Source organism: Malurus melanocephalus, unplaced genomic scaffold (assembly GCF_030028575.1).
Source record: "Malurus melanocephalus ecotype Western Australia unplaced genomic scaffold, MMel_1.1 scaffold_7, whole genome shotgun sequence".
In the NCBI taxonomy this organism is placed as follows: domain Eukaryota; kingdom Metazoa; phylum Chordata; class Aves; order Passeriformes; family Maluridae; genus Malurus; species Malurus melanocephalus.
In genome coordinates this window covers 3,862,197-3,873,957 of record NW_026623239.1, presented here as the reverse complement: position 1 = coordinate 3,873,957, position 11,761 = coordinate 3,862,197, and the positions used below count along the sequence as shown (strand labels likewise).

At 34.3% G+C, this 11,761-nt stretch overlaps 1 protein-coding gene across 2 annotated transcripts in view; it reads left to right on the top strand.

Moving 5' to 3' along the window:
* CARNMT1 (carnosine N-methyltransferase 1) overlaps nucleotides 1-11,680 on the top strand; it is a 20,186-nt gene extending 8,506 nt beyond the window's left edge. The window contains exons 4-8 of one of the 2 annotated variants that reach the window (XM_057372713.1): nucleotides 2,513-2,653; nucleotides 6,413-6,591; nucleotides 7,579-7,692; nucleotides 8,609-8,712; nucleotides 8,965-11,680. In XM_057372713.1, coding sequence (XP_057228696.1) covers nucleotides 2,513-2,653; nucleotides 6,413-6,591; nucleotides 7,579-7,692; nucleotides 8,609-8,712; nucleotides 8,965-9,072 — 646 coding nt within the window. In that variant the 3' untranslated portion in view covers nucleotides 9,073-11,680. Of the gene's footprint in view, nucleotides 1-2,512; nucleotides 2,654-6,412; nucleotides 6,592-7,578; nucleotides 7,693-8,608; nucleotides 8,713-8,964 lie in introns of those variants that run through there. The other variant, XM_057372723.1, reaches the window with a different exon arrangement.
* Nucleotides 11,681-11,761: the final 81 nt, after the last annotated feature.

Sequence of the window (11,761 nt, the reverse complement as noted above, 5' to 3'; positions counted from 1 at the left end):
AGAAAGCATGTTTCTCTTGCCTCCTTAAGGACTATAGCCATTAAAAAAGCTATTAAAGATAGTGGGCAATTAAAGATACTGAGCTGTTATAGTGATTCAAAATTCAACGTAATTCATTAACATTTTGTCACAAACTATTCTTTTCAAGTCTTGGAAAAAGAAAGGAAGATTTTTCTCATAATGGGATGCTATCAGTAGTTACTTCTTGTTGTGCAGTTAAGTTTGCCACATACCTAATTTCTCTGATTATARATTCAAAATTATGCTCTTGAACCATTTTGGAAGGTTAGTGTCAATGTTAGTGGATTGAGATTTGATTATATTGTATTTTATTAGCTGTGSTCTCTTGTTGAAATGAAGCTGGTGGCCAGGACCATTCTCCCGCAACTGATACGAAGAGTGTTGATATAAATTAAATTGCTGACAAATTTCCAGACAGACTTTAATTTCTTAAAAAAGGTGCAAATGAAAATGTACTTAGGTCTGCAGTAGAAAAAGAGGATATGAAACCATTTTCTAAGAGAGAATTGGGCAAATTCATTTAGAAATACAAAGTCTTTATATTGTGAATGAAAAGATGCAAGACARCTACAGGCAATTTAAAATCAACTCACTCTACTGTTAGAATTTTTATCGTGTTTTGGGGTGCTTAAAGGTGCACATTTCATAAACGTGAATAYACCTTTATATCTACTCATTATTAGGTTGCATTAACAAAAGACTTTCATTCAATGTGTTGTAATCTTGAAAGTGGTGTATGGSTCATCAACCTATTTATTATAGAATTGTCCACATGGGGGTGCTAAAATTTCTGTAGAGGTAGTCTAAATAGTTTGTAAATAAAGTGAAATTTTAGGGAAATGAGAAATARATTAGGTTAGGAAATACATTTGGAATAATGGYGTACCATTTTGAATAGAAAAAGCTGTAAGATAAAAGGTTTTCTGTCTTCTACCAGAAAGCACAWTTTCTTCTACCTTCTTCTGGTTCCCTATTTTCAAAAATTTTATATTGAGCAACTAGTTTTCTCCTTTTAATTTTTTTTTCAGTATGACTTTGTTGCTAGCTTTCTTCTGGCTTCCCTTGTAGAAGAGAGGTAATGAGATCCATTTCTTCACAGTAGTGCTCTTAAGTAATAGCAAAGTCTTGTTTTCCAGCTTGTTAAGTCAGAAAAAGAGCCTCGGCATACAATGGAATGGAAACAAATGAATGATTTTCCATTCAGGAGACTTCACTAACTAGGTGATCAAATAAAAACTCAAAARTACTGTTAAAATTGCTTTGTTAGATTGTATGGCCTTTAGAAGAGAATAATACTTCCTTTTGGTTTTGTGTAATAACATTCAGAAATGTGCAGCTTTTAGGATTTATGTAACTTCTTTGATCATCTTCATGCTTGTGCAGTATCCTAACCTTTTTGAACCCTTTTTGGAATTCTGAATTTTTTAATAATCAGAGGCTTTGTGTTTTGGTGTCTATCCTGTGGAACTGCTGACTGCAGCCTCTTTCATGTAGTTGCATATAAATTGATAGATGTATGTTTTTGTCTGTGAAGGTAATATGCAAAACTATATGGATATATGTATGGGTATTCATACTTTTTTGGTGTATGATGAAATCTTGAATTCTTGAAGTCTTGTTCATGACTAAAAACTGAAAAATTATTTCTTTCATCAAGTATCTTTTCTGTTTGGCATGGGAGTGGTTTCTGTTGTATGAGTGGAGGTTTGATTGCATACTGGTGGAATTCTGATGGTTAGAGTATGTCTATCCTGCCTCAAAGAGGTGCCAGTTTTGAAATTCTTAGGTCTATGTGTTGCTGCACTTGGGAGATATTTTTCTAAGTATTTCAACAATCAAACGGCTGGATGTTTTCTGCTTGTCTTCAACTTGATGCCTAGTTATAGGTAAGGAGTTAAAGAGCTGCAATGTACTTGATCTAGAAAATGTGTCACTTAAAGTACTTCAGGGAAACCAGTGAGCAGCATAAGTAGAACCCACCATTGCTGTAAGTCACTACTTTTAAGATTTTTACATTCTGAATTGTTCATCAGATTATGGAGATTTTACGTTTTGTGTTTCTCTTGTCAAAATATATGGGTTTTTTCTTTGCAGGTTAACAAAAAATATGTCTGGAGTGCTTCCTGATTATCAGTGGGACTCAAAGAAAAATACATTGTGCTATATGATGATAATATTCTTCAATTCACTTGAAAAATGTCTGGCTTGATAACTGTAGAAGTTTTAAGGAAAACAAATTGTTTGTAGTAATTATACTCTGTATTCTGAATGAGGGTTATATATGTGCTTTTGAGTAACTTCTGTGAATTATTTTGGCTGTACTATTGACCAATCTGATCAGAACAGGCTCAATTTCCATTTAAAAGTGAAGTCAGACAGGAAGTATAATACAATATCTAAGTATATGGTGGGAAAAATGTTTGGCTGCACCTCTAAGTTATGTAAAGGGATATCAGATAAAGACTTAACTATTATTTTTGTTCTGTTGCAGGGATTTCTCCAAAGTTAATATCCTGGTACCTGGTGCTGGGCTAGGTAGATTGGCGTGGGAAATAGCTATGCTCGGTTATGCTTGCCAAGGAAATGAATGGAGCCTCTTTATGCTCTTTTCTTCTAACTTTGTACTCAACAGGTATATAGCTTATGTTTTACTTGCTGAATAAAACCTAGAGAGGTAAAATTATAAATGGGAGAAGTCTTAATAAATGGGAGAAGTCTTACAAGAATAGATTTGTAAGTTGTAATACAGGACACACTTTTTTAAATGCCTTCAGAAAACAAGTGTTAGGGATAAATTGGGAATGAAATACTGGATCTGAGTCATTAAAATTACAGGAAGTAATGAGATTTAAAATTTCTAAATTACTACAGATTTTTGGCATAATTTTGATTAGGTTTTATGATTTAGTTCACATCTGTATCTGTAAAATAGACACCTCTCTTACTGTTATGAATATGGGCTAGTAAATACGTGCACAGTATTTAGTGGTGGTGATTATTAACTAAAGAAACCTGTTTAAAAAAAATATTACATTCTATGCTAACATTTTAGGTACTGTCTTGACAAGAAAAGCAGTCATCGAAGTGTGCTGAGCCAGTGGCTAGAATAAAGAGTTAATAGTTCCACAATTGTGCTTAGGCAATAAGTTTAAATGTAGTAAATTTCACATTACAGGTTTTACTTAAAATGACATTTCCGTGTTCCGTATTCTGCTGCTTGCATTACAAATTACTGGTTTCAAAATGATGTAATCAGAGAGGAAAAAAGGCAGCAAATGCAACTGTGTATTTAAGAAAGCATTTGGGAAGGCTACCGGTGGGCAAGTATTGAAAGAGGTTYGGGAGGTGTTTTGTTTGTTTGGGTGGAGTTAGTGCCAAGTTCAGAAGCAGAATTTGACAGCTCATTCATCTGTCTGGGATGATACGCCTTTGCTGAAAATCCCTAAACTCTTGGGGTTTTTTTCTGTATTAGCATAATGTTCTGAAGACCTGTTTATATAAGACTGATTATCCACAGTGATGATCTGGCATGTCTTTCAGCTTTCTGTTCAAAAACAAGGGGGAAAACACTTGAYGATGGCTGCTGTATATCTGCCTATAGCAGTAGTGGTCAATGTGAAGCTAATAGACGTTTTCATTTGTTCTTTTTTTSCTGCATTATTCGCAAGTGACTCATTTGGTGGTGAAATTGTATATTACAATAGATCTGACTTATGCCTTAGAGCTACTAAAAGGAAGCCACATTCCTCTCATGCTTTGGAACTTCAAAGCAACATGAAAGTATTGAATTCCCATCTTTGGGAGCACTGGTCAGCTGTCACAGAGGTTAGTTACCTTCACCCYTACCCTCTGATGACATGCTTCCTTAAATAAGTCTTTTGGCCTATGTGAGAAATTATGCTGAAGATTGATGCTTTGCTAATGGTAGTAATAATTTTTGGCATCTAATGCTTATGTAGTGTTTCGTGTTTATGTAGGATATTCAACAAAGAGGTGTACATGCGATAAATTTGCTCATGGTAGGAGATTTTTGACAGTAAAATTGAGGTGGTRTGCAACTGCTGTAAATCTTCAGCTTTGCTGAACTAGTTACCAGCTCTATTCACTTGTTAGCATGGAAGAGAGTACTGCTAGCATGACTGAGCAGCAGTCAATTGAAGTCCAAGCTTTCCTTTTTGCCAGATGTGACAGTGGGCTTGGTGAGTCTCTGATGGAAGTTTTAGGGACATGTAGATTTTTTCAGTTTAGTCTTAAGTGGCTGTTCACAGTTAGCTTTCTGAAATGCACATTTGGTTTTCTGAAACTGGAAGAAACAGCAATCAGTACCAGCTGAAGAAAATACCTAAAGAAAAGTGGTCRGAAAAAAGAATTTAGCTGATTAGTTTTTAAGTATAGTCTCAATTTAGTTTATRCTTGTTTTTAGTTGACAAAAGCATGAGGATTTTGCTCACATGTGCTTACAGTTTTAAAGCTTACAGCTTTTCCCTCTTTCTCTGATGTTGGTTTCTTTTTAGGAGGACAAAGTACTCTTTTGAATRTCATGCATTGCTATGGTAGGCTCCTACATGTGTAACACTGGCTTAATATTTCTGTGTGCGAAATGGTATTTGCTGATTTTCACGCATTTTATAACTTTTGAATCTCTGAAATTGTAAACTTTTTCTAGAGTGGATTAAGTTGCAAGGTATGGTATGTAGAGTGTGTGTCAGGGTGTACCTGTGGTTATTGTAAATATTTGAAATTATTTAAAGTTTGTTATTCTGTTGAGGAAACTCTATTTAATCTAAGAATAAGGCGATCCTGGTGTAGTTAAGCTGAAGGCTCCAAGGCTGCTTTCCCTTGTGTGCATAAGGTTCTTACRCAGTGTATTTTTCTTCTTTACTTTCCAGAAAGAATCTCATTTTAGATAAACCTTAACACTTGGAGAAGACTACTAGTTATGTTTGTTGCATGCCCATGAATTCCTTAGGATGAAAACAGTCAAGTTGCATTTTATCTCTGAACAAGTAGTCAGAAGTGATATRTGACCTGCCCATTTTTTCCAAAACTGTCTTTTCAGCTGAATGGAACAGTAAATACCCTGTCCATGTAATGTATATTGCCCCTTTTTTGTTGTGAGAATGGAATTGCCAAGGACTAAGAGTGCTTGGTTTTGAAGTAAAAATTGTTGATACTGGAAATGGAGGTTTTCARGCTTTTATATGAAAAGGGGTTGCCATTTTCTGTTAAATAGGAACTGTTTCAAAGTCTCTGTGAACATGAGCTCCTTTCTAGTAGTTTTTTTTTTATTGCTGTTATAGTGGTTAGGGGCTTTTCTGTTRTTTGGTTTTGGGTTTACTTTTTTTAACCATACTTACTCATGTATGAAGAAAGTTGTTCAGTGCTGTTGTACTTGATACTGCTGCTCAAGTGCAAGTTGATTTTGCCCTATTTTTTAACKGATAAATGGAAATATGACATAGAGAAGGTAAAAAAATGTTATTCCAAAGAGYATCACGAATACATTCTAACCACCAGCCAAAAGAGTGCACTTTCTGTAACCGGATAGATTGCTTGCAGTTGATGAAGTGCTTGATGATTTTGCCTTTGAAAGAAAATGTTTTAATTTTTTAGTTAAAAACTTAACTTTACAGAATGATGGGAAAAGTTTCTTACTATACGTACATGCTGTGGTTTATCCCTTTATAAATAAAAGTTGATTACTCATGTCAGCCCAGATCCTATTTTACAAAGACGTCTTTACTTAGCATGATTGCAATGGTGCAGATGTTACAAAGTTAAAATGACTTCCAGTACACTTTGCAACATGGAAACAGCTGTGCTTTGCAAAGTGACATTTATTTGTTTTCTAAATTTTTAAAGCATCTTTTCCGTTGGCATCCAAGAAATGCTTTCGTTTTGCTGCTCTTCAAAACGTACTATGATTATGGTTCAAAAAAGATAGGAAGGTCTAGAATGAAAACAAATGTCTAAAAAAAAATCACGGAACTAATGTTACTAGTTTTTTACCTTTTTCTTTTCTTTTTCTCCATAAGAGAGATGATCCAGAAAATCTCAGMTTTATGAAATATAAAGAATGACATATTTTGTTAATCTTATCAAATAAACATGTATTTTTTTCTCAGCAGAGAAATAAGTTGGAGAAAATGATAAGAAGTCATAAAAGAAAATTCCAAAACTAAGGAAGGCAGTTATTTTGTGGTAATGATTTCATGTGAGATTAAAAAATAGTTTTTTGGTCAGTTCATTTTAATGGGCCATCTAAAGTAGTGTGAACTAGATTAACTTATTAAGCAGATGTGGAGCAGTTACAAGAACTGACTCTTACAAATGTCTGGATGATAGATAAGCAATTATTTGAAACAAATTTTGCTGATTTTGTATTTTGCAGATGCTCTGAAATTAACTCATGTAAGCTTTATCCCTGGATTCATCAATTTAGCAATAACAGAAGATCCGCTGATCAGATACGACCAATTTATTTCCCAGATGTTGATCCTCACAGTCTTCCTTCTGGTTCAAACTTCTCTATGACAGCAGGGGATTTTCAAGAAATTTATTCTGAGTGCAGTGAGTAAATGCAAACTTTTAGGTTATCCATGTGACTTTACATACCTTCAGAGCATTTGGACTGATTATAAAGAAAGTGGAAGTGTGTCTACAAGTATTCAGAACTAACTATGGCAAGATTTTCTTAGAATATTTCTCTAGCTGCATAATAAAATGCAGATCAATAGGTCTGTTTCTTACTCCAAATTTCCTTTTTTTTGTAGTTATAGAAAATGTAGACACCTCCTTGTCTAACAGATCTTGCAGGAGCCTTCCCTACAGCGGCTTAATTTTCTGAAAATTCTGCCTTTAACATTAGAACATCACAGACTGGCATAAATCAAGACTTTCAATTTTTATTTACAGAACTTCGCTATTTCAAGAATACCTGTTTAGAGAAAAACAGGGAGACTCATGCTTTGAAAGGCACTTAGAAAGTTCCTGCTTCTTGAATTGACTAGTAAAAAACTGCTAGGGAGATATTCAAATACTGACTAAAATGCTTTAAAGCTGAGTGACTTGTGAAAATACACTTTACTGTACAGACTTGTATTCTTCTGGATAGTAACTAGGGAGGCCTAAAATCACGGGATTTTTGCAGTTGCATTTTTAACAGTTGTCATGATGAAATTCATAGGACAGGTGAGTAATAGCACACTTGGGCCTTTATTTATATAAAATAAGTTACAGCATTTACATTTTACAGTATATAATATATTTAATTTTCTGCCAGGAGCAATTTGATTAAGTGAATGTGTAATAAATATGTGTAACATGTTATTTCAGAGTGTGTATGTGTACATATACACCTGTATATACAGGTCAAATGAACCCAGAATTAACATATAAACCAAAACACTTYGCTTGCAGGCAAAATTAGGAGCCTTCAACCTGTTTCTAGTTGAAGGTAATTCTGAAGGTATTAACAAATACCAGGGTTTTTGATGAACTTTTACAAGGTTAAAAGCATTGAAACTAACCTTTGTATACTTTTCTCTTTTTATGCAGATACGTGGGACTGTGTAGCAACTTGCTTTTTCATAGATACAGCACATAATGTTATTGATTATATTGATACTATATGGAAAATACTGAAGCCTGGAGGAATATGGATAAATGTAGGCAAGTGTGACCAACCTCTCTTTTTGACTTGTTTTTGATAGTAGACTTGAAAAGTGTGGATGAATAGTGTCCATGCAGAAAACGGTACAGCTGGAAAAATATAGGGCTGGGAAATTATCTCAGAAATATTCAAAATAGATTCAGATGCTTGCTAGTTACAATCAGGTCAACACCGTGTTATTTTTAAATGGGCAAGTAAATTTTGCCAGTGGCAGATTTTGCATTCATGCATCAAACATTAATTTTTTGATCAATGTATTGTTCTGTGGTTTTTTTTTTGTTATTTTTTTCTAATAAAATAGGACTTGTAAATGGATACTTGCTTTGTATTTTTTTTTTCTTTCARTGTCTAATTGGTATTTTGATTCTAAGCAGAAATTTTGGGAATGAGATTTGATTGATGTCATTCTTGGTGAGGGAATTTTACACMAAGTGCAGGCATTAAACATTTTGTGTGGTAAAAACTGGTTGGTCAGTGGTCCATTGGTCACTGTCCCACTTCTAGCCAGTCAGAYTGCTAGCAGAGCTCCTGAGCAGACTTCTGTATTCTGAGCAATAGAGACAGCAGTGATGCTGGATTGAAGAAGTTTTAAGATACAGGAAACAAAATCTGGTAGGAAATGTCACCGATTGTTGAATAAGAGGTAAAGTAATTAGTTTTTATTTTGCATTGATTCTGAAATTCATTATTAAAATAATATTCAAATATTGTAGAATCATAGAATGGTTTGGCTTGGAAGAGATCTTAATGATAATCTAGTTCCAACCCTCCTGTCCTAGGCAGGGAACCTTCCATATTTTTGAATATATGAATCTGGAAATAAGCATTTGCTGTACTTTTCAGTATGTGCTTTTGAGTGTTAACATATATTTTGTCTTTTTGATAACGTTTTTTGTTGTATCTTTGTACTCTTAGGCCCTCTCCTTTACCATTTTGAAAACCTGGGAAATGAACTTTCTATAGAATTAAGCTATGAGGATATAAAAAACGTTATCCTGCAATATGGATTTCATATAGAGGTAAGAAGATGCTGTAGTTGGCAATAAGCAGTATTGTTATGAATCAGACAAASTGCTTTTGAACCACCATAAATTTCATTCAGTATAATGGCATATATTAATAACTTCTAGCGGTGTTACGTGTCTTACACATCACCTGCTTTTCTCATTTTTTATGAAGTGTATAAATGGACCTTACAGTCTAAAAACTACATAGCATTTTCGTGTAATAGTTTCTGTACAGTGTCTTGAAAACTGCTGCTTTGTTTTTAGGTGGAGAAAGAATCTGTACTGTCAACTTACACTGTGAATGAACTCTCCATGATGAAATACTACTATGAATGYGTGTTGTTCGTGGTAAGAAAACCAGAACAGCAGTGATCTGAATAGGTTATTGAGAACCTAGTGTTGGCTTGAAAGCTAGAAAAGAGAAGAAAATGATCTGGTTATGTATGGACACAACCTCAAATCAGTGGTGCCTTCCTGTTCCTAAGAGGATATAGATAGCGTCTATTTTCTTAATATCTCTATTGCTATTCAGACATACTATGTCAGGCATATTCATTATATACTTGTGAAAGATGAAGTGTTCACATACACTGTCTTTGTGCTTTGGAATGCGTTAATAATATAAGCAAAAGTGTTTTCTTGAGATCAAAATGTAAGGTTTGCCATAACTAAGCTAGTTCTCTGCTAATGATGCCTCATTTTTCATAGATTTATAGTGCTTTTTTTACTACTTTCTCATATTAGGAATGCATGGAGGTGCTTACTGTACTAGCTGTGTCACTTTTAGAGAAGTATTTGTAAATGTATACTTAAATTATGAAGTCTGAAATGGTTGGGGAGTGGTAAAATTATACTTGACAGATAAAATAGGAACTGTTAGAGCATTTTCTGTGGAACTGAAGTGAAGTAGGTTATTATACAAAATCTTTGTACCACTATTAAAAGTTCAGTTAAAAGCAGAACTTATAGGCAAAATACTATGTGGAAGCAGAATACTGAATGAAAAAAGAAAGCAGAATGTCACAGAAAAGCAGTATGTTAAGCTCAGTTCAGGAAAACACCAGCCTTGATGGATTTTGGTGTTGGAACTGAAATGTGTTAGATGCTTTGCCTTCTTGCAATACACTGATTTTGGATCATCTTCTTACTGCTTAAGCCAAAAATTTTAAAGTTGATAAACATAGCTGAGTTATCTACGCCATGTGTAGGTAGTACATCATAAAAATATCTGTCAGAGCAGTGAAGCTTCATGTAAATTTGTGCTATAACCTAATCACCTCCACCTGAGCCAGGATATGCAGACCAAATGGTAGACGATTTCCTTGTAACTTCAGACATTTTACCCTTGTGACTTCTTAGTTCCTCAYACTAATGTGGCTTTTTTTCCTAACAGCTGGGGCTTAGGTGAATATTTAATCTAGAAGTCGTGATACTGTGTAAGAGGCTAAATCTCATGTCACTTTGAAGTTATGTACATGAGAAAAGCCTTAATTAACAAGGATCCCTAGTCTGAAAGGAGGTGTCATGTTAGGCATTTTGTTTTCTTAATATATTGATTACCTTAAGTGCAATTTTGATGCATTTTCAAACATACATTTAAAACCATTATGATGAGGGCCGAAAATCTTTTTCKTATTTGACTATGAGGGCACTGGTCAGTAACTTGTTTAATTCTGATTATTTTTTGGCCCATTTTTCATGGGGATATCCTAATCACATCTCTTTAATAGATCTGTTACTGGCTTCTCGATTTTTCCAATCAAGGCCAGAAATTTGTGCCTTTATTCCTAAATTGAAAATCTCCAAGGAGGGAAAATAAACTTTTTTTAGTATATTTTTAACACTGCTAGAGAGCACATTCCTGCATATTTCAGTATTGTGTCCCTTTCTGCTCAGCAGAGCAGATTGAAAAGAGAGGTGCACAGAAGTTTTTAAGTACACCTTGGCTTAAACTTGTTTTCTTTAACCAGTTGACTCTAAATTAGTAAAAGTGTGTGAACTGTTGAAGTTCTAYCCTGTTCCAAGGGAGATGTTTAAAGATAAAACACTGCTATTCAACAAACTAAAAATCCTTGCACACCTAAAAATAAAAAGCCATGTGCTTTAATTTCTGTATTGTATAATTTACTTTTTGAGGAAATTTGTGATTCCTTGCTTTCAATCTGCTTTTCTTCCCTTAGAATATGATTAATAATTGACTTGATTTTCAAGCTTCTTGAAATGAGAGAGGTTAGATGAATGTCAAACTGATGCTCAGTAGTGAGAGTATCTGTCTCATATTAATCAATTGCTGCCCCTTACAGAGTCTGTAACTTGAAATGTGGTGTTCTGTTCTTCAAAAATAAGCATTGGAACTTATTTCTGGTTGAGTGTCAATACCCTGTGTTCTGGTGGTTCTTTTTGCTRCTCCATGTTGTCGCAGGTGCCATTTATTGTACGTTCTCTGAACATGTTTTTACATATGGTTTTAGATGGTGATATGCTTTCATTTCTGATCTAGAAAAGCTGTTTTTTTCCCACAGCATTCTGCTTTTCAATTGCAACAGTCACATTAGGAGTTGGAAGCAAAATAAGCTTGTGAATGAGTTGTTTGTAGTGTTTTACTTGCAGTCCTATTTATGAGTTTTTAGAATTCTCCACTTGTACTGTAATGCACAAGGATAATTGTGTATTATWGAATTTGATTATTGTTTTATTTAGTTTTATATGTAGGGGAAATGCTCAAGGTGTTTGTCAGCTAAAACTGTTTATTTTGGATCTAACAGGTGTAAAATAAAATGCTGCATAATCTTCATTGTAAAACTTCTTTATATGGAGTTCGATAAATGTAAAATGTCCTGTATTTTTTTTAATATGTTCTGAAATTGGTTCTGAAGGGGATAAGAGTGGGAAGTTTCACGTCTGTGCGTGCACTTCCCGCAGTTTTCGATGTGTGTAATGGATTGATTTTTTGGATATTAAAGCTTGCTGTATGGCTTGATGTCTTGCGTGTTTGGCTCTGTCCTTTACTGCGGGGTGGGACATCGCCTGCTCGGGCTCTTCCCGCTCCATCCTTAAATCC